Source organism: Panthera onca, chromosome B3, assembly GCF_046562875.1.
Source record: "Panthera onca isolate mPanOnc1 chromosome B3, mPanOnc1 haplotype 2, whole genome shotgun sequence".
In the NCBI taxonomy this organism is placed as follows: domain Eukaryota; kingdom Metazoa; phylum Chordata; class Mammalia; order Carnivora; family Felidae; genus Panthera; species Panthera onca.
In genome coordinates, this window is record NC_138344.1 from 52,295,849 (window position 1) to 52,319,588 (window position 23,740).

A 23,740-nucleotide genomic window follows, 5' to 3' on the forward strand; every position below is an offset into this window, starting at 1 on the left:
TAAAGATACTTTATAGTCCTTTCTGCAAATGGACTCATTTAATATGAGAACATGTCTAAAAATTAGCCAGATTAAATCAGTCTTTACTTTCTTTTTAAAAGGAAAGTTTATTAATTCCTAATGTTCTGTACATTTTCACTTGGAAGCTTCATTCTGGACATAAATGAATACATTATATCTTTGAAAGCAGAAAGATCTTGATGAGTTAAAACAGTACATGTTTACCTTAGCATTAGGTCTGGCTGGCTAATCCCAAAGGGTCAAACGCTGCAACCTATTTGTGTTAGCCTGGATTCTTACTAATTATCAGGGTGAAAGGATTTCACACTTCATACATTTTGCTTTATCACACGCTTATTTCCCACAATGTTCAGTTTCACATTTAAAAGGCAAATTAGTCTTTAATTCCTTAATGAATATAATATCTACCTTTGATTGAAAAGTTTCAAAATGAAAAGTGAAACTATATGAATTTTTCAATAACTGTTTAGCCAAATAAATGTTGCCAATATAAGTCTAAATAGTTTACAAAGCATTATTTCCTTTGTTCTCTTTAAAATAATACAGATACACATAAAGTCACACATTACAGGCATCCAAACTAGTAAGATATTACAGACTGGTGGCATGCAACTATTTTACATTTTTAAATGCAATGAAAAATGCTGCTTGTTTTCCTGGAATAGATGAAACAAAATTAAGATAAAGGTTTAATTGGAATATAAATATTACTCCACGAATTTAGTGGGTTTTTTAAAAACCAAAATGGCAGAGATAAGAATTTTAGGTCAGAATAATTTCTTTCTTAACTAAAGATTGTCACTGGAAATGTTTGGTACTAAAATAAAATTTCCATAAGAAGCACATTTTCTATTCATCTCATTTCACCACATGGCCAAGTCCTATCTATTTGCATTTAGATCAACCATGGGAAATTTTAAATCGTGGGCCAGCTTCTCTCAATTGCACAGTGTATTTCTGATTAGCTTCTCTTTGTTATCCAGTCAATATGTGCTCAGAAACACACACACACACACACACACACACACACACACACACACACTTTAAATAAAAGCCTATGAAAGACATGCTGTGTTTACTGTGCTCAGTTTCATTCTTTGCATTTCCTTCTCCTCTTCACCAATTTTGAAGAGAAAATACTATACATTTAAAAATCTCCTTTCAGAAAAGGCTGCTCCTCCAGAACTATTCTGAAAACAGTAAAAACCGCTGAAGAGGGACAGGTAACTGTCTGTGGAATGTTCTGGACAAAGCCTTTTGAAGACAGATGGAGTTGCAATGGAGGCATTATTCACACACGTTCAGAGGCAATGGAAACTTCAGAATCACAAGATTCTTGTAACCTTTGGGAGCTGGAAGAGATCTTAGAGAGCATCTAATCCATCCACTTTATTTTACAGATGAAATGAAGACAAGATAGAAGAAAGATGGAAAGTCTTGCCCAAAGTGACACACAGCTGATATCTGAATCAGTACTGTTTTCGAAACATCACATGATGGTGAATGGAGCATAATTCTTGTGGGGCGGAGGACAATTCAATTCAAGCAACATTTATAAAGCACCTATTATATACAAAGCACCTCACTAGATGCTACTGAAGACACAAAGGTTGATGAGAGAGTCCATGCTTCCACGTGCTTATGAAAGTCCTGTGCGGCCATGTTTCAATATCTTTCTTAGCACAAGAATACTGACTAGAGGTAAGGTTGCTGGTGATAACAAGGCAGTTGCTGCCAGGGAGAGCTGATCTCACAGGTGACACTTTCTCTCCTTCACTATCAGGGCGTAAGCCTGTCATGCAGCTGCTGGAACCTTACAGACAATCTTTTCTTCCTAGGTCCCCTGTCACACCTCAAGTCATAGCCTCCCCTGTGGTGACAGCCTGGCCGGAGGGCAGCAGTGCCCCAAACCTTCCCCTCAATTCTTAATCACTGTTTGCTCCCCTACTTGTGTCCAGCCTTAGACTCACTGCAAGGGTCCTGACCATGTCCTAAGGTACTGTCAAAACGACCCAAGAAAATGCTCTATCACACACATCACTGGTATGTAACACCCACCCACCCATCAACTAACTCTCCCACCTCTGTGTTAGAAATAAAATAATTCCAATCCCCTACGTCATACCCATGCTGTGATTCCTCACACTCAATGGTCAGAAGAAAATAAAACAGATTTAAGAGGCAGTGGAAACCATTAGTGAATAGATGATGAAAATGATCTCTCGCTTTTGTATCGTCCTTTCCAGTATAGTGTTTTCATCCCATTATCTGATTATATTCTCACCACAACTCTGTGAGGTAGTTAGTGAAGATATTATTCCCACTATAATATAGCTGAAGAATCTTAGACTTGAGAGACTAAGTGGCTTGCCCCAAAGTCACCCAGCTAAGAAAGTGTGGAGCCAAGTGTCCAGGTTCCTTGACTCCAAATCCAGTGCTCTTCCCCCTATATAGTCTATAATTGTCAGGCAATTGAATGAATTGCCCATGATCATATACCTGCTAAGTGTTGGTGATGGGATTAGGAGTCAGTCTCCAAGTCTGTTAGTACGGTGTCCTGCCACCATACCAACAAGCAGAGCCAGTGTGCTCAAAATGACAGCCATGGAAGATGTCAGAAAAGTCCAGGCCCCTTCACCCTCTCCCAAATCAATGATGCATCACAAAACTGGGATTACTTCTGGTAAGTGAGTGGATGGCCTTCCTAGAACAGTACCCAGAGCCAAGTTACAAGTTTAAACTTGGAAACACTCCCTCCATCCATCTACTGGGTATTTTGTCATTGCTGCTATGGGCAGACGGGGAGGAGGTAAGTTGAGCAGAACTTGCTTCTCCCCTTAAGCAAATTAGGACCTTTAATTACCACCTTCCTTCCCCACCTCACTTAGTCCCTCCACTTAATAACCTCTGAACCACAAAACAAAATTCAATCTAATCTAGAGTTGGGAGCAAGAAAACAATAAACACGTCCTGAGGTTTGGGGTACTTTTCTCTCTCAAGCTTGTTACCAGAAGGCCTGATCACATGAATTCTATCCATTGGGCACAGCCTGATGCTGCCAAGCACTCTCACACCTTTCCTTTCTATGTGTCCCAAGCCTTTAGTTTTGCAGATGGCCTGGTATGTAGCATGGATATTTGAAATGAGGAGCAATGAAGGGAACCTGCTACTGGAAGCTGGAGCTAAGACATTTCTTTTTCCTTCTCTGCTCATTAACATGAAAATGGCAATTATTGCATCATCAGTGGAAGAGCAGAAGGGAGTTTCAGGATCATGACTTAAAAGCTGACGCCAGAAATATATCCAACTCAGCAGAGGTAACGACATACCACAGAACCCAGTATTCCCAACTTACTGCCCCCTGCCCATTTCTGTTGATGCTATCAATACTTGAACTAAAGATGGTGGTATCCACTTTGCAAAAAGGCACTCTACCCCCCAAACCCAGAAACACCTAGCAAATTATATTAACCCAGAATTCTTATACTTCCTCTGTCTCCTTTACAGGGCCTGGGAGAGGGCCAAGTACATCATATCCTTCAAAAAAGCAAACATCCGCAAACTCTTTTGTAAATTTAAAGGGCTATTTTACGTTTAAAGCACGCTGGTTTCAAGTTCGAGTGTCTGATATGTTCTCATGGTAGTTCTTCAGAGCACACTGGTTTCCCTAATGCTGGTGCCCTGCCAGGGGCCACGCTTCTGTCTGGAAGAGAAGCAGCTATTCTTTTGGTTTGGTGTACCAGGCTTCCCTTAGGGAAATTGTTTTGAGGAGTATAGGCATTGGGATGATTTTGGAGTTTTTAATGGAGATGGGCTGCGTGCTCTAAGATGGGTGAGCCACACATGCACCCCCCCCCCCAGGATAGTGATTATGTAACCTAGGCCCGCGGCAGCTCCAAGAGGGGTAAGGGAAGAGGGACTGGGAGACAGCATCTCCCTTCAATCAGGCGTCCAGCTTCAGCCAAATACCACTTACAGTATTTGGCGATTTTTATGTACAAAATATTTATATACAGCTTACCCTACCCAGATGGAAGGAAGGGGCTTAATCATGTTGATGAAGACGAAAAGTGCTTCCACTTACACACTTCAGGCATATAACAGGTTTTGGTGCCGGAACAATAAAATGATTTCCGGGCTTCTAATATTTATTTCCTAAGAGTGATCTTTCATACGTGCTGTGAGATTTAGTGTTTGGTGACCCAAGCTGCAAACTCCAGGGAGTGATTTGCATTGACTCTGGGCCTGCAGCAATGCTAAAACGGACAAGGGAAATGGAGCTGGGGAGAGAGCATCTCCCTTCAATCAGTGGTCCAGATGTAGCCACATACCTCGTTACATATTTAGATAGGTGGCCACACACACTGACACACACATGCACACATTTATTTACATTATGCCCTACCAAGATGAAAGGGATTTAATCATGCTAATGAGGATAAAATAGCTTCCGTTACATGCTTTGGGCACATGGGGAGATGTAGTGCTGGACTAATCATATGGTCTCTAGACTTCCAAAATTCTCTGCTAAAAGTTATCTTCTACATACGCTGTGATGGGTGTTGGTGATAGGGGCCTGCAAGTCCTGATGAGTGATTTGACACTAGCATGGGCCTGTACAAGTCTAAAAAGGTAAAGGGGGTGGTGTGCGGAGAGAATTATCTCTCTTCAATCAGTTGTCCAGATGTTGCCAAATATCTCAACATAGTATTTGGCAAAATGCACCCATATAAAAATATTTTATATACATTATGCCCCACCGTGATGGATGGTAAGGGATTAGTCATGCTCAGGATTATGAAAAAGCTTCTACTTACACATTTTGGGCAAATGGGGAAATGAAGTCCTGGGCTAATGAAATGATTCACAGGCTCCCAAAAGTGTAAGTTTATCTTCTAATAGTTATCTTTAATATGTGAATACTCATGGAAATGTCACCTTTCAAGTTATTTTAAAAACACAGGTAATGATAAGATAAACTGTTTATCATAAATATTTGATTTTATAAACTCTATTACATGTGACCCAACTATTTCACAAGTTAAAAACAGGGCTAAATTTTGGTAATATCCCACTATCTTGCTTTAATACTCTCAACAGCCGCAGCATCAAATTCTGACTTTTTTTTTCATTGCTTTCTGCCAAGGCTTGTCAGGAACTGCTTTAGCCCCCGATCCACAGCACTTTGGAGTTTCAGTGAACACTGTAGAATACAAGATTCCTTAGCGGTGAAGGCAAGAAAGAGAGAGAATGAGAAAAGGAAAAAGTCTTACTTGAAGGGCATGTCAGGGATTCAGCACTTATAATATATCTGCAACAAATCTAAACAGATAGGATAAAGACGCTTAAGAGAAAGATTCTTCCCTGTGGCAACATGGTAACCGAAACATATATATACAGAAAAAGAACTCTGGGCATACTGATGAATGTTTGCCAACCAGCAACCAAGGGGTGGGAAACATCTGATCTGTAACATTTGCTCATTTCCATAGTATAAGTACTCCCACCACAGACAATTTCAAACTGTCAACAAGAAGTCGTGAACTTCTGAGATGGGAAAAGACGCACAAAAGCACATCATTATACAGTATTTCTGCCATACAGACACAGTAGATATGAATAATCTTGAGAGCAGAGAAAACAGTAAAAGGTATTTTTGAGTATTACTTTGGTTTTTAAAATAATTTAACTAATTGTAGGTGCATGCCATTTAATTTTTAATAATGGCTATATTTAACAAGTGTGCAAAATTCTTGAAAATTTAATAATTGATAAGCCTGTATGAGTTGGCTCCAACATACCACACCTAAGTGAGTAAGAGGGAAGTAAAAATAAAACTGAAAACCATCAAATGGTATTTACTATGGAGAGATAGTCAAAAGCTATTAATTAAAGGATTTTTAGGATTCCAAATGCGTCAACACGTTCTGCTCATTGTTTCCTCAAAAAATGTAAAATATTGTCAAGAAAGTGAAATGTTTCAAAGGATTTTAGAGATACGGATGCAGATACTTCTAAGACAGGTAAATGTCCAATTTTATGAAGGTTAGCTCTCCTGACTAGATTCCATGTGTTTTACAAGCTAACTAGGATAACACACACATTGTTTTCCCAAATAGTAAAACACACTTGTTTTACTATCAAGCAACTCAGGAACACTCAATTACTAAACAAATTCTGACTTGGGTCCATCTTCTGCCTGAGTCACCAATGTCCTCAGCTCCGGGTGTCACCAACACAAGGGATGTCACCTTTACATGGCTCAGAATTTCAGAGAAAAGAAGAAAAAAAGAGAAAGAGTTGGAAGGAAAGGAGGAGAGAAGAGAGAGTGAAGTGCCCAAGGCAGGGTCAGAATGCCACCAGGTACAGCCTCAGGCACTGAGTGTCATCAAAGGCACGTGAACTTGAGCCAAAGGCTATAGACACACATTTCCTTCGCTTGGGATCACACTGTTGCACTGCTAGATGAAAAGTTAACGCACACAACCACGCAATCATCCCAGCTGTACTTTCACAGGCTTTGTCCTTGAGATGACAAACATCTGGAAAAGTGACAATTCACATTTTTTCCTGATGTTTGCAAATGTCTGGAAGGATCATGCCATATGGACAAATGTCTGTAAAATTAACTTGAACGTTCACAGATCATTCTGTGATATTGCTACACTAAAGATAAAGCAATAAATGCTTCTAAAATTTGCCAAAATGATGCAATCATCTGTATCAGACAACTCTAAGGTGCAATTATTATTGTTTTATTTTGGAATGTACTGTGTTAAAAGCCGCCCTCTTACTAAAATTTAAAAATTTCCCATCATGTCTGGAAAAGTTTAAAACAGCTTTGTAAAAAGTTATCTAGTAGAGTCATGTTAAAGATCGAATTTATGTTGAATCATCAATAAAGGTAGGTGTGCTAATTAACTTTGCTGCCTGTAAGTCTGCTTTGAAGACTATTCATGGGTTAATATTTCACACTTATTTGCTAATGCTGTGTTAAAGTATCACGATGCTGCCTTGCTTTTATGAAGATGACACCACTGATCTTCAAACAGTAGGACACGTGCGTTTAGTGCACTTCTTCAAACAGTGGAGCATGTGAGTTTGGTGATTTTTCTGGAGGTAGGGGAGAATTTGTGCTCAGTCAGTCACATGTTCTCACCCAGTGAAAGATTGGCAATACTAACTTCTTAAGTGGTCAGAAGAACACTTCTGTTGTATTTAGCCTAACTCAAAGCTATGCATGTAAACAGAGATAGGCCTCTATCGTAATCACAGTTACAAATACACTTATATACTAAATTCCTTTCAGTGATTAAAAAAAAAAGTTCATGTAAGAAAGCCAGACAACCCAATATGAAAGTGGTTAAATCATTTTCCATTGCTGTTACGCACTAAGATCTGCTTAAGTCCACTGGTGCAAGTTGCCAGAGGGGCCCATGAGCATATGACACAATTGGATACATTAAAAAATCCAAGATAAATAAGTAGTGCTAAAAAAGAACAACAGACTATGAGCTGTGTGGTTAACGGAAATGAACAACCTTTGATAAAATGGTCCTGATGGGGAAGGAGAATAGTTTTTGCTTGCTTATTTTTAATTGGCAGCCATGATGAACCTTTGCCTCCTCTCGTGGAAGTTTACCTTCGGTCTCCTTCAACTCGCTTTTTACGAACTAGGTAAGAAATAAAGGAAAAAAAGAAAGACAAAATTTAAAAGATAAATTGAAGGAATCGTCCTTAAATTCCTGACAAACAACATTCATTACACAGAATAGCAATCCCACACATGTAAGGGTGTAGTGATCTTAAGTTTCAATACTCAATTACCCAATAAATGATATAAATGGAAATGATATAATAATCTAGAGTCTTGTGGAACATACATTTAAATCAAGTTATGTCTGACATTTGGGAACTGGGATGCTAGAAATTTCTATGGAGTAGAAGGTCCAGAATAGACCCATAGAACAGTGAACTTCTGGAGGTTTCCATGGTCACTTATCTCTAGCACATCTCGACCTCTGTGCAACCTGATTCCCAGCTGGCTTTAACTCCTCAGGATGACACATTCACAACCTATGAATTCTGCTTATGGCTTGAAGACCAGGAGGAGTTGCAAACAGATGTTCAAAGTTTCTAAACCTGTTTTAAATAAAAACCCAATTATCCACCTCCAAGGAAGGGGTGATTCTGATGGCAGGTAAACTCAGAGATTAAGGTTCCCTTAAGCGGGTGTTTAGTATCAAAAGTGTTGCCTCGTCTGGCCATTTCCAGTTTCTGCAAGCCATTTCCCCCTCTCACCTCTTCACCGGCTGGCTTGTCTGGTGCATAGGAAGAGGGTTACTCTAACCTTCCCGGATTTGGCAAAAAGGTGCTGTGGCTGTGGTCCTGCCCCAACTCTCAACTTTAAATAGCCCAGTCCACAGAAAATTAGACAAAAGCTATTGCCTACAGCTACCACTCTTGGGCTCAAAATCGCTTCTCCATTTAAATCAAGCCTCTTGTTTTGCGTGTTTCTCTATAGTCTCATGTTGATCAGCTGTGGTCTCCATGTGCCCTTCCTAGGTGCCTTCACCCCTCCCCAAAGCCCTGTTTACTGGGCTGCCCACCCTCCCTCCCCCCCCTCCCCGCCCCCCCGCCAGCTCCCATCTTCTACATCCCAAGGGTAAGCACTGCCATGTGCCTGGCCAGCCTCTGGAGGCCACACACCACACCTCAGCTGGGACTCAGCATCTTGGTTAAGCATGTCTGGGCAGGGAAATGGACACTAATCTTCACCTGCCCCTTCTGGTTCTAACCCTTGGTTTCCGTCTTATCTGCCATCTGAATCCAACCCGTGGCCAGCACTCTACTTAGTGGAATATTGGGCCCAGTTCTCCTGTCCAAGGTCTCGCATTCTGTCCCTGAAACTCAAACTGAGGACTGAGTTTCGCTATTGGCTGACTGCTTGTCAGGTGACTGTCTGCTCCCTGGATGTCCTTTTGCCATGCTGCTTCAGGTGACTGAGCCGTGCCCAGACCGAGCTTTCCCAATCTGTCCCATTCTTCTGTGCTCTGGTTGACCAGGATATGCCCCCTCTCATCCTAACAGAAGAAATGGCATGGATCCTTGGCAAAGAGTAGGCAGCAGGAAAAATGAAAGAGGAACTAACTGAAAGAGCTACTTCTAAGTTTAACCTTTATAACATAGTTCCATTAGTTTACTTCACATGGAAATCACCAAAGTATCAGACATTTGAACCCAAGTGCAAAGCATAGTCAGAAGTCAAACATAAGTGAACTGGGAATCTCCACATCACTGCATCCATCTTCTGGTGCAGATAACAACACAGGGTGATTACATGTAAGAACTAAGTAAAGGCGAACCAAACACATAAAGGAAACCAAGCAAAACTCAAAGGTTGTCTGGAAGAAAAGAACAAAGAGTTTTTGAGAGAATGCTACTATAAAACTGAGACACTATGAAGCTGATGAGAATTCCTAGGATAATGTAGCAATGTGCCTTTGATCAGGGGCTGACACCAAAGGCCAGTGGAATGATGTCTGTGCGATATTGTATCTGAAGTGGAGAAAGAAACGGTCATCATGCTCTTCTAATCACTAACAGCACACAATAGGGCTGCATTACCCAGGTCATTATTCTTGGTGATTGCGGCTGCCACCCTTGTTCGAGGCCCTTGCTTGGTAAACTGATATCCAAACTTGAGGATCCTTGAATTCTCCTCGAGCATCTGGGCAATTTCCATCTCCACAGCTGTTCCCAACTGCTGCCTCTGGTTGCAGGTGCGGACACATATACAGGACGACCAAGAAGGACAAGGAAACAGTTACTTGCATGGGAAAGATGCATAGCTACTTGGTGGACAAAAAAGTAAAGGGGTAAAGTCTCACTTTGAAAGGAATAAAGTCACTTGAGATTTTCTCCCTTGCAGTCACTTGAGACCGGCTCCTTGTCTAGAAGCAAAATCCAACAGACAGCCCAATCTGCTGGCATGCTAAACTGAAAAGACTAAGCAAATTACTTACGAAGGAAAAGTTGATTCCGCACGTAAAATTAAAGCAAAGCTAATATTCGGTGTTTCCAATTTACCCCAGTTTCTGTGGTTTAAATAAAGAGTGTTTTTAAATAGTGAAACCATCTTACAGGAATCAATCCAATTGCTGAATTTTTTATTCTGGGATCTATATCCAAAACTAATCAAAGATCATCTGCTGGATGGCTATTCTTTCTCAGCAGAGTCTCACTGGGAGATCCCAGAGAAACTTCATTGTGGTTTGAACCACGGCCAGGAGAATTATCAAATGCTGAAGGGGTTATTGGGCTGTAGAAAAATCTCCAAGTTTTTTAAGTTTGGTGGAAAGAGGGTTCTTGGTTTTTAGTGTGTGTTTGTTAAGTTGAAATACAGAATTAAAAAAAAATTAAAACTAGAACTTTTTTTAAAATATGGGGGCATGTAAATATAGGAATTTAAAATTAATCAAAATTTAACAATTAATAAAAATAAAATTTAATTTTTCCATAATATATTTATTAAAAGTTTTAAGTAAAAAGTGTAGGTTTATTTAGAAAAAGCACACAAAAAGTGTATAAAAAACAAAAGCCCCCTTCCCCCAGTATTTCCATTCCCCATAGAGAAAGCCTGTTTGGCATATGATATACAGTCTTTTAAAACATTTTCTATGCATTTGTATGTCTACATAACCACATGTACATCTATTCTTTTTTTCACATGAATGGATTATACCAGCATATTGTTCTGAAATGTGTTTTTATTTTTCATTTAACATTAAGGACACCTTTTCACGGGTAAATATACATGTCTCTCATACTTATAAACAGCTCTCCAGTACTCCATTGTGGTGATGGAGAATAACTTATTTAGCTAGGTCCTACTTACTTTTACATTGCTTTCCATTTCTACTATTCCTAACAATGCTGCAGTGAACTTCCCTCGCACACGTAGTCTATCCTATGGCATTTCTGCACGTGTGCCTGTAGGGAAAATTAGAGCTGTGCGCAAGAGTAAGCATGTTTCAAATTTTGATATGTTCATGACTTATCCTCAAAAATATGACAATTTTTACTCCTACTAACAGTGTTTGAGATTTACTGTTTTCCCCACCCTGGCCAACATTCCCATGTTACGAATCTTTTTCATCTTTGTCACTCTAATAGGTGAAGATTTATATTCTACTTGTATTTATTTAATTGCTTTAATTTGCATTTCTCAAATTATGAATCAGAACAATTAATTTTCTTATGCATCTGTATTTCTCTTTTTGGAAACTACCAATCTCTGTCATTTGTATATTTTTTCTTTTACCAGCTTATGGTTCCTGTGTTTGTTTCTTTATTGATTTGTAAGTTTCTCATATATTAGGAAATGAACCTTTTGTCAAATGTGTTGTGAAAATACGTTGCTCAGTTTGTCTTTTGACTTTCGTTTTGATTACTATAAAGACCTTTCCTAATTTTCATATGGCTAAATTTACCAATCTCCTAGATTTTATATCATGTTTGGGAAGGCTCTTCTGATTTCTTCTATCAGAAATCCTTCTGATTTCTCCATTTGTTTTATGACTTCATATATTTTCATATCTAAATCTTCATTTCACCTGGAATGAATTTTAGTATAAGAACTAAGATAGAGTCCCAAAGTAATATTATTCCAAATTATCTTTTACTTTATCCTTTTCTCACTGAGTTGAAATACTACTTTACTGCAAAATTCTCAGGCATACTTAGATGGGTTTCTGGAATCCATTGCTCTGCCAAGTCTATTTCTGTGCCAGTATCATGCAATTTTGATTGCTTTATTATATTTTAAAAATATACCTTTTAGATTCGTAAATTTTAAATATTGAGTAGATGAAGGAGAAAAGTTTAGGGAGGAACTTTTGTGTCCTAGGGAGTCCTCAGATCAAACTCTGCTTCTTTTCTTTCTCTTCATCCAGCAACCTGTCAAACCAGTCTCTCCCCAAGAAATTAACAAAATGTGGTATTTCCAGTCAGACAATAACAACTCTGGGCATCCACGGTGTAGAGATTAGCATTCTAAGCTAATGGGAGGGACAGACAGCAAAAAAGAGATCCTGACCTCACAGTTCCATGAACAACTTTAGCTCATGACACGTTTTAGAACAGTGGGGATGTATTGAGACCTGAGCTAAGGTTGGGGCTGCCATTGCTATGCCTTATGCCCCTGGAAGGGGCCAAGTGGTGCTATCTAAGGGCAGAAGGGTGGATGGATGTGGCTGGCGGGGAGGGACGAGCTAAAAGTCCCTTTACTCCCCCTCACAAATCTCAAGCCTTTGGAGTCCTGCGCTGGGGTAACATGCAGTACTTTCCTGTCAACATGGGCACACTGGTGGCTATATAAAGGATGTAGGTAGGAGCTTCAGAAAATTACTTGGGGAAGGAGCATATAAAAAAGGGGAGAAAGTAATATAACACAGGGCATCTTTCTTTCTCAGCCTGAGTCGTTTTGAGGTCTTTTGCGTTATATAAGCCCAGGGTAACAAATGGAGGCCAAAATTTCTTAAAATTTGTATATATTTCTCCTTTATAAGTCACTAAATACAAAGAAAAAAAGAAATAAAAGTTAAGCATACATTTCTTCTGTTGTCTTTTTTAAATGACCTTTTTTACTCAAATTTATTTAGCAGTCACCCATCTGTTTCATTAATATGCATCACTGATTATTCTTCTCACAGGGGGCATCTGATTAAATCATTACATATCCACCTGGAGCCTAGCCACAGCAGCCTGCCCCAGTGATGGATTCTCAGCAGGCCTTCATTTGGGTGCCGCTGCCTGGTGCAAGGATGCTAAATTGGTCTTGGCTATGGGTCCTGCTTGAGGAAACTTACAGATTACTTCAAACCCTTCGTTATATAGATGAAGAAACCGAGGTCTATTTCTAATAGCCTATCAGTCAATAAAAAAAATTTGGATGGAAGACAAGTCTGACTCTGAATTTCCTCTTTCTTGGAATAAAGCAAAGAATTTTTCGTTGCTCTACAAAGTCTCAATCCTCTTTCTTTTTTTTCAATGCTCTTTCTTGTCGCAAGTAAAAAGCAGCTATTTTGGAGGCATATTGGGGAATAAGGTTGAAAAATTACATAGTTCCATTCTAGATGACTGAGGAAGGATGAGAAGGTTGATAATTTAAAGGGGATTTAAGTGGAGCACCTGGGTGGCTCAGTCGATTAAGCATCTGACTCTTGATTTCAGCTCAGGTCATGATCTCACTCACACTTTGTGAGATCTCACTCACACAGAGCCTGCATAGGGCTCTGTGCTGACAGTGTGGAGCCTTCTTGCGATTCTCTCTCTCCCTCCCACTGTGACTCTCCCTCACTCATTCTCTCTCTCTCTCTCAAAAAATAATTTTTTAAAATATAATTTATTGTCAAATTGGCTAACATACAGTGTATAAAGTGTGCTCTTGGTTTTTGGGGTAGATTCCCATGGTTCATCCCTTACATACAACATCCAGTGTTCATTCCAACAAGTACCCTCCTCAATACCTGTCACCCATTTTCCCCTCTCCCCCACCCCCCATCAACCCTCACTCTGCCCCTCCCTCACTCATTCTTTCTCTCAAAATAAATAATTGAAAAAAACTTTTTTTGATGTTTATTTATTTTTGATAGAGACTGAGTGTGAACGGGGGAGGAGCAGAAAGAGAGGGAGACACAGAATCTGAAGCAGACTCCAGGCTCCGAGCTGTCAGCACAGATCCCAACATGGGGCTTGAACTCACGAACTGTGAGATCACGACCTAGGCCGTAGTTGGGATGCTTAAACAACTGAGCCACCTGGGAGCCCCAATAAATAATTAAAAAAAAAAAACTTTATAGGGCACCCGGGTGGCTCAGTCAGTTAAGCATCTGACTTTGGCTCAGTTCATAATCTCATGGTATGTGGGTTTGAGCCCCACGTCGGGCTCTGTGCTGACAGCTCAAAGCCTGGAGCCTGCTTCAGATTCTGTGTCTCAGTCTCTCTCTGCCCCTCCCTGGCTCACGCTCTCTCTCTCAAAAATAAATAAAAACATATAAAATAAAATAAAATAAATAAAATAAAATAAAATAAAATAATAAAGTAAATAAAATAAAATAAAATAAAATAAAATAAAATAAAATAAAGACTTTATCTAAAAAAATTAATAAAGGGGATTTAAGAGAGCAAATTCAGGTTTTGTATTTCAGGGTTGTATTCACATGCATTATAAAAGCTGCTCTGGGTGCTTTGGTGGCTTACTTGGTTGAGCGACCAACTTCAGCTCAGGTCACAATCTCATGGGTTTGATCTCATGTGAGCTCAGGTCATGATCTCATGGGTTTGAGCCCCTTATCAGGCTTGGGGTTGCTGCTATCATGGTGGAGCCTGCTTTGGATCCTCTGTCCCCTGCCCTCTCCAAAATGAATAAACTTAAAAAAAAAAAAAAAAGCTGCTCTTTCTCAACGTACAGGATTCCATTTCATTCATTAGGTGTAGGATTGCTAGATTTATCAAATAAAAATATAGGACACCTAGTTAAATTTGAATTTTGATTGATAATAAATAATTTTAATAAATAGAAATAAACATATTTTTAGGATAGTATGTCTCAAGTATTTCATGATACATACTTCTACTAAAAATTATTTGTTGCTTATCTGAAATTCAAATTTAACTACATTCTATCTGGCAATCCTAACTAGGTGGTATCTTACAAGGAACTAGGAACAGAGTATCTGGAACATTACTTCAGATGTGGGGTTTCACATTATACAAGAAGATAAATATACTTTGGAATAAAGTATCCATTTCTTTCATAGATGTCCTGGAAAGAATTTACTAAGAGCCCACTTAACTTCTTCCTTATAGTAGTTCATTTGATAAATATTCCTGAGGATCACTTCTTTTCTTTCACTTTATATTTCTCTCTGGCTCATTTTCCTAACCTCTTATTCCCTGATGCCCCTTTCTTTATTTCCTACTCCCCCACTCCCTTCATGTCTCTGGATACACACCAGGATACACAGCATTGAGCTTCCTGAGTGTGTATGGCTGGGTATGCATATCCCCTTTGCATACTTTCATTTGGGAAAGCTACTTTGGTGATGTACCCTGTCTGGGGAGGGTGAGTAAAGGAACATCTGTCTTCTGCACGGTTCCCCTGCTCCCCTGGCAACAAGCCTTGAGAGGAGGTGAGGGGCAGAGGACATGCACTGAAGCAGCCCATGTGTCCTGACAGCAAAAAAGGAGAGTAGAGCTGTTCATGGGGCCTGGTGGGGGTTTCCAGACTTAAGCAAAAGTCCTGGGTGAGAGCCTGGGGCTCTATCAGATGTTGGAGGGTTTAGATCGGGAATTTCCAGACATGCAGGGGGTACTCCTCCACTGCCCCTCCCATCACCCCCCAGGAGAATACTCATTGTACAAGGATCTGTGCTCTCCCCTCTCTCTGGGACGTCGCAGGGCCCTTTCTTCACACTAGACAGTATCCAGACCCCTCAGATTCACTGAGTCCCATGGCAGACAGTTCCCCATAGCAAAAGTGGCAAGGCAAAAGCATTAGGCCGAGAACCTAGATTTGCTGTCTGACAGCAGGAGCCAGCCGAAGCCAGCAGAGCAACTTGAAACACTGCAGGCTGATTCTGGGAAAAGAGGCCTTCAGGGTAAGGAAGATGTGGTCCTGGAGAAAAGCAGCTTGCTTTGGTTGCTGACGGGAACCTAAAAAACACTGCAACAGAGCTGAGACTGTGATCACATTGTGGGTGTGGCCTGCTACTCTAAGCCAGATCATCTTCTAGAACCCGGATTCCTCTAAACAGGCTCTGTGGCCTGCCCCAGACTGCAGGAGTCCTTTTTCTCCAGCTCTGGCAGCCTTCGACCAACAGCAAAGAGTCTGTCTCTGGGCATGGCCAGTCTGCTTTCTCCTTGTAGCCACAGTCTCAGGTGGGCTGGGACATTCTGAGCTGAGATTCCTGCTAGGGATATGGGTGATGATGGCTGCACAAGGCAGCTGTCAACACCTCTGGCCCCACCTCCTCTCTCCCCTGGTGCCTGACTAGCCTAGGGCTGGGGGAGAGCTGGCTTCTTAGGTCTCAGGCTGCCTCACTGTGCATGGTTTAGTTATTGTCATGCTCTCCCACACGCCCTCCACAGGCCAGAAGCTATTACAACTTACAGGAAAACCAGAACATCAAATCGAGTCACAGAACTTTGGCTTTTAACTCAGTCCCCTGCAGCACCCCCCTTTCACATGCACCCTGTGAGTCACACCTGGTTGTCGATCTTGATCTCTGTCAAGGTGTCATTTTCTCTTAGTGCTTCTACCAGGGCCAGGATTCCAGTCCCAGTGATAAAATTGGATTCGATGTTTAGGCTTTTCAAGGTCTTGTTTACTTTCAGCATATCTGCAAAAGCCTTATTATGAAAAAAGAAATAACCATTAATGCTGCTAAAGATTTATTTACTGAATTCCCCACCGCCAAATGAAACACAGATGTTTTTTACATACTTAAAGAAAAACTGAGTCAAATCAAACTTTCACCTCCAAGTAACAAAGATAGTAATTTAAAATAATTCAGACCAGACCTGTGAATTTTACATACCTGTAAAACAAAAAATAAAGCCAAAAAATCCTGACACAGGATTACCAACTTTGTAAGGTGTGGACATTGAAAAAAATCCCACTACCATCTGCTATCATTGTCAGTTTTGTTTTGCGGTTTTTTCTCTGAGAAAAAGCATTTTCACATTAGGAAAAACAAAGAAAGGACGTGATCTCTGAATTGTTTTATTTTGTCCCCTTTGCTATGAATAGCTTAAAAAAAACTTTACTGTTGACTAGCATATGGGCACTACTGATATTATTTCAGGTCATCTATAAATCAGAATTCCTCAAAGATAACTTTTGGAATATAATCACCACTCAGAGTGGCAAACCCACTGGAGACTCTCAGTTCAAAACAACAAATGCATGCACCTGCCTGTTCCCCTTGTGCCCAATGTTTCCCATTATCATAAAAGATAAAATCTTTGAGTGACTGGAACTCTCACAGTACAAGAAACAAACAAACAAAACAGAGGGCCATTCCCTTGAAAAATTGCTGACGCACAGAAAAAAAAGAAATATTGATGGAGAAATGAACACAAAAAAAGTTGTTGCCTGAGATGCCAGAGGTAAGTCCTGACTGGGGCATTGCATCAAAGAACTGCCTTCGGAACAAATGGAATAACCAGAGCAGATGGAGAGCACATTGCCCCTCCCCATAGCTTCCCTGAGACAGAAGCCACACAGAAACAGGGCACCTTCAGACCTACCACCTGATACCATGTGGGAGAAACAGAGAGGAGAAGCAGCCATGTCCAGGGATGAAACATACTGCAATGTACCCCTTCCAGAGTGAAGCCCCTCCTAACTGTAGAGTTGTGGGGGACTCCCAGGCCACCTGTCAGCTCCCCGTATATGCCCTTCAAGAGAAGGCTGCTAGAAAATTCACCTGCCTGCTTACAAAAGCACTCATTCATTCATTCATTCATTCATTCATTCACTTATTCAAAAAAGACTATTTATTGGGTTTCTACAGTGTGCTGGCAGCAGAGGAAATAAAAATCCCTGTCAAAAGACAGTTTATATTTGAGTAGGAGGGCAGTTGATACATCAATAAAGAAAATACATAGCCTGTTGGATGGTGACAAATGGAGAAATAGAAAGCATCTCCCTTTAAAAAATTTTTTTAATGTTTTTATTTATTTTTGAGACAGAGAGAGACAGAACATGAGCAAGGGAGTGGCAGAAAGAGGGAGACACAGAATCCGAAGCAGGCTCCAGGCTCCGAGCTGTCAGCACAGAGCCCGACGCGGGGCTCGAACCCACGGACTGTGAGATCATGACCTGAGCTGAAGTCAGACCCCCAACGGACTGAGCCACCCAGGTGCCCCAAAAGGGTCTCCCTTTTAAGGGAGAGGTCTGTTGATGAAACAGATCTACACAACTATGGAGGAAATGATCCTGGTTTACACAAAACAACCTCATTCTCTATTCGGAAATCTGGCAACCAGTGATTGCCAGACATACTAGGAAAACCAACATCATGGAAGAGAAAAGCCAAGTCAACCAATAGCACAGCATGCTCCAGAGGGAGCAGAGATCTTTCAAGGGAACAGAAACAAATATAAACATTTTAATTATTATTGTCCCTCTTCCCTCTCCCCAAAAAAGAAAGAAAACATACTCTATTAATAAAATAAGTACTGGCTATTATGGGGGGAAAAGAAGAATATGTACATGAAAATGTGTTGAAAAATTTAAATATTACATTAAAATAAAGACAAGTAAATGACATCCAGAATTACAAAATGAACACGGCTGAAGACCAAGTTGGTAAGTGAGAACATAAATCTGGGATATTCCCCAGAATGTCGAGTAAAAAGACAAAGATAGAGAAAATAGGAAAGAAATGTTAAAAGATACAGGGAAAGATACAGAAGTTCAACATTTATCTAGTAGGAGTTTCAGAAGGACAAAAGAAAAAAAAAAGACATCAGAGGGGAAGAAATTATAAAATAATAGGAAAAAAATTCCTAGAGTTGAAGAGAACTATGAATTTTTATCTGAAAGAACCCACTGGGGGCACCTAGGTGGCTTAGTCAGTTAAGCATCTCTTGATTTCAGCGCAGGCCATGATCTCACAGTCTGTGATTTCGAGCTCCACGTCAGGCTCTGCACTGCTGGTGCAGAGCCTGCTTGGGATTCTCTGTTTCTCCCTCTTTCTCTGCCCCTCCTTCACTCTAGCGCTCTTCTCTCTCTCAAAAACAAACATAAAAAAAAAAAAAAAAGAAGGCACTGGATGCTCAGCAAAATGAGTAAAAAGTCTCATAAGTGGTCACATACAAGTGAAATTTCAGAAAAGTTTCTAGCAAGAGAAAATAAGTTACTTAACAAAGTAACAAGACTCAGACCAGCATTAGTCGCTAGACTGTAAGGGCCATGAGAAAGAGATTTCTATATTTACATATTTAGGTAATTGTAAATACTGGTGGTAAGTTTTAAATTTCTGCAATCAATCTCTTAACAAAACATAGAATATAATGGCATAAAACACACATAAAGCTGAAATGTGTGAACATAATGGAATAACTACAACTTGAGGCAGAAAAAGGAAAAGGGATGAAGGCAGAGTACAGAACTGCCATCAGCTTTTCTAATGGAGAAACAAAAGATCAAAAACAAAAAAGTGTGCATATCAGTGGTTTTCTACTCTGGCTGTACATTAGAATGATCTAGAAGCTTCAAAATGTATACCAATGCTTGGGCCTCACCCCAGATGAAGTAAATCGGAATCTCAGGCTGTACGTAGCCTGGACTGCTAAATTTTTTAAAAGCTCTCCAGGTGATTAATGTTCACCAGGGTTGACAACCACTTTAATTAAAGTTATAAAGACAACAACTAGAAGAATGAAAAACAAATTGGTAATACCGATTGCTCTGGGGAATGGAACAAGGAACTTCTATATTATTTTAATTATTTTTATGGTGGAAAACACAGGAAGAAGGAAGAGAAGGAATCTAACTTGGGATCAGAACAGGATTTCTCAACCTTGTTACCAATGACAGTTGAGGCCAGAGAATTCTTTGTTGTGGGAGGTTGTCCTGTGTATTGCAGCATGTTTAGCAGCTTCTGAGACCCATTAAATGCCAATAGTACCCTTCCCAGTCATGACAACCAAAAATATCTTCAGACACTGCCAAATGTCCCCCGGAGAGCAAAATTACCCTGAGCTGAGAAGCACCAGACTAGAAGAATCCTGTGTATTCGACAAGCACTTGCTTTAACTGCAAAGAAAGCTCAAAGATTTGGACTAACCTTATTGTACACCATGTAAATTAAAGTGTATTTATTCCCTGCTAGGTCCTTAATTAGAATTAAACGCACACATTTTAATTACAGCATCAGAAGGAAATGCATCAGGCTTTTCCTCATGGATGCCCCAGGCTTCAGGATTTACGCTCATTATTAGAATAACAAAATGTCGGAGCAATTAGGCCTTTATAAAAAAAGTTGCAGGACTTCCTGGCAAGTAGCCAGGACCTTGCCAATTTCTTTTAAACTTGAGAAAACACTTTTCTCATAGTGAACAAAACAAGGGAGACCCAGCCAAACATAACCCTGGGCTGTAGGCCCAAGTTAATTTCAGTCCAGCAAATATTTAAGCATCTATTACATGTGCTGGGGATAACATCGGTAAAACAAAGACCAGATTTCTTAAATGTTATATAAATAATTACAGTAGAAATACATTTTTAAAGAGAAGGTTTTGCTTTCTGTACTTCACAGGATTGTAGGGAAATCCAATTTCCTGCATTGTCCAAACCTGCCTCATCCAAAGGGTAGCCTCAAGGCACATGTGGCTATTAAGCCCTTGAAAAACGGCTGGTCTGAATTGAGACATGCTGTAAATATAAAACACGCACTAGATTTCAAAGATGCAGTATGAAAAAAATAATGTAAAATACCTTATTACATTTTCACATTACATTTCGAAATGATATTTGGGATATATTGGTTCAAATAAAATATATTATTAAAATGAATTCCACCTATTTCTTTTTTTTAATGTGGCTACCAGAAAATTTTTATATTTATACATGTGGCTTACATTTGTGGCTATCTCATTTTATTTGTTATGGACAGTACTGTCTAAAAGAGCATTTTTTAATGTATGTGGACTTTTTCTGCTCCCTGCTAGAGATGTGGTTGCATGTAAGTACTTGGGGCATGGTGAACTGAACCGAATTACAGGTCACTTAAATTCACTTCCTGGCTTGTCTACATGATGTGTAGTCTTAGTTAAATTACTCAACATCTATGAGCCTCAGTTGCCTCATCTGCAAAGTGGGGATAATGCCATCTCACATACACATAATTTGCCTACCTTTACAGTAATCCCACAAGTACTTCATTGAATCTGTTCCTGAATCTTACAAAGAAGTCTCCTAAAACTCTTTGCTTTAACACTGATCTTTCATTATTTTTTTCCTCTCTCTTTTTTTAAGGTAATCTCTCGACCCAAAGTGGGCTCAAACTCACAACCCCCAAATCTAGAGTTGCATGCTCTACTGACTGAGCCAGCCAGGCGCTCCCATCTTTAATTCTTTGCAGGCGGTTGCTAGGGATAATCAAAGTTTGAAGATCTCTATTGCCTATGGGGTAATCAACCAATTTTCAACCTACAGTAGGTTGAAAAGTAGCTTTCTCCACTCTGGCATGACTGAAAGGAGAGCCATGGGGGCAGCCAGGTGAGGGCTGGACAATATAAAGCCATCTAGGAATAAGGCCAGAGAGGCTTATCTTTTCACACCCTGAAGAACTGCAACTATTCCTTACAATTGTGTGGTGAGCCAGAGTCACACGGTATGCTTGCAACACATAGCTGTTGCACTAAAAACAGTATCAAAGAGATGATTATATTTGGATTTTATTTAGACCACTTAGCAAGTTAGCTATTTGACTGAATGGAAGAGTCACATTATTTGCTAGTAGGGTTGACAGTGGACTACAACCTATTTCCATCCCTGCAGTTTTACTGTCATGTAATACACTGAAGTGACAAATCATTTCTTTATTCATACCCTAGTCACTTGCATACAAAATGTACTGGGAATATTTTGCTTTATTGAGAACCTATCTACTGAACGACAGAGATTATATAAAATCATATACCGATAAAAGTCCTTAAATAACTGATTTCACCTTTACCAATGATCTAGTTCTGCTATTTCACTATTTTAATGGTAAGGTTTCAAATTCAAAACTTCTTTCAACCCACAAATTGAGATATAATTACTGCTGGTGAAAACATCAATTCTGTAGCTTAGTTCCTCTTACATGAGTGCTTATTTTATATTTGCTGTGGTCATCACAGAAATATTCTCTATTGCTGAGAGGTTGGAGGGCATGGTATTCATCCATTTAACAAGTGTCCAAACATCTACTCTGTGCTAACACTGCAGTAGGTAGCCATTACTTTCATTTTACTTTCCGTTTTTAATGCTATCTTAGATCTTCCAACAGACATGTTGCTTTAAATCTTTAAATCACATCATCACGTCAAGAAAACTTGTTTTTCTAGCTTGACTCAAAGGCTGAGCATTAGATGCTGTAGAATTACAGGCTGATGTTCGGGCTCCCCAAAACTGATATACTTTAGCAAAAGTATGAAAGTTGAGGCATTGTGTATAAAAACAGCATAGCTTGATGGTTAAAGCAACCTGGCTATAGAATCGGGAGGACCCGGTGGTGCCACTTACTGGCTGTGTTACCCTGGAAAAGATATTCAACCTTGCTGAGCCTCAGATTGCTCATTTGTTACAGTGGGAACTAATAACGGCACATACCTTATAGTATTATAGTGAGGATTAGGTGAGCTGACGTGTGTAATGCATAGAGCTTAGTGCTGGTGTTTACTAATTGCTGAAGAAATGTTAGCTATTTATAGCAATAACATTGATGGTGGTAACAGTTGTAGTATTTACTTAGGCCAAGGGCCTTCCTTATTTAGCTGAATTATCTAAAATGCATGGAAGGAACAGGGCTTTTGGCTGGTTACTTTTTTCGTATTCTGGTTAACAAAAAATGTTTTAAGATCTAGTTGTTTAAAATATTTTTGAAACATAATAATCCATTTCAAAGATTAAAATGAAATATACTTTAATACTTTTATACATGCTCAGTTCCTGTAGGATTTGGGAGTCTTAGAATATCCATTGACTGTGACATTATGTTAATATAGATGCAAAAGCTCCAGAAAATTTGTACTAAGTACAGAGCAAAAGCTAATATTTATGTAGCTAAATGCCTAATCTAATCTTATTTCTTTCTCCTCAAAGTGTACTGCTAACAAAATTTTAGTTAATTCAAAGTGCCTGACAGATGGGTTCTGTTTTATTGTCTTATTATAACTAATGTGTTTAACTGTGTAGAAAATTACCAGATCTAAAAACTGTTAATTTATAGAACACATTAAAAATAGTTTCTAACAAATTAAATATTTTCATGTAATATTTCTGAAATTTTACTCACAATTGCCACAGGGTCATTGCTGCGGGTTGCAGCCAGGCTGAACTTCTTTACGTGAGTGTTGGTTTCCAGAGCCTTTGCAAATTCCTTCAGGGTTGGAATTGGAATGTTCTAAAATGGGGGAAGGCACAGAGGGTTGATAGACCATTCTGTAGCTCCCCCACCCCAACTCAAGACCCACAGCTTTTAAATACCTTATGTGTTTAGATGGCTAAACGTGTGACATCCCTTCTAAAATACTCATTACCCATCCTCCAGCAGCCAAGCAATCCTGGGCCGACAGCACCACTTAGTATCTAACAAGGGAATCTAACACAACATGACATTCTGGCTTCCCTGTTCTGTTCACTCTGACCAAGAAATTATGCACATACCAAACTCCACTCCTTTTCTCTTTCATTCTCTATATTCTAGCCAGATTCATCTATGTGCCATTCTTTTAATATACCATGGTCTTTCTCTCCTCCATACTCTTACGTATGCTTTTCCCTTTGCCTGGAAATTCTACTGTCCTTTTCTCTGATTAATTCCTACTCATTTTTCAAGAGGCAGCTGAATATCACCTCCTTTGTTCACTGGCTTTCCAAGGCAAGATAAAAAATTTCCTTATCTGCAATTCCACAACTTTTGGGGGCTTACCACATCAT

General features: G+C 39.7%; 1 protein-coding gene across 4 annotated transcripts in view; it reads right to left on the minus strand.

Moving 5' to 3' along the window:
* Positions 1 to 400: 400 nt before the first annotated feature.
* The window catches only part of TMOD2 (tropomodulin 2), a 72,589-nt gene continuing 49,249 nt past the window's right edge, over positions 401 to 23,740 (minus strand). For all 4 annotated transcript variants that reach the window (XM_060618518.3, XM_060618520.3, XM_060618521.3 and 1 more), the window contains 4 exons: positions 23,097 to 23,204; positions 16,291 to 16,434; positions 9,649 to 9,793; positions 401 to 7,694 (listed from right to left, as the gene is read on the minus strand). In XM_060618518.3, the coding sequence (XP_060474501.3) occupies positions 7,660 to 7,694; positions 9,649 to 9,793; positions 16,291 to 16,434; positions 23,097 to 23,204 (432 nt within the window). In that variant the 3' untranslated portion in view covers positions 401 to 7,659. The remainder of the gene's footprint in view (positions 7,695 to 9,648; positions 9,794 to 16,290; positions 16,435 to 23,096; positions 23,205 to 23,740) is intronic.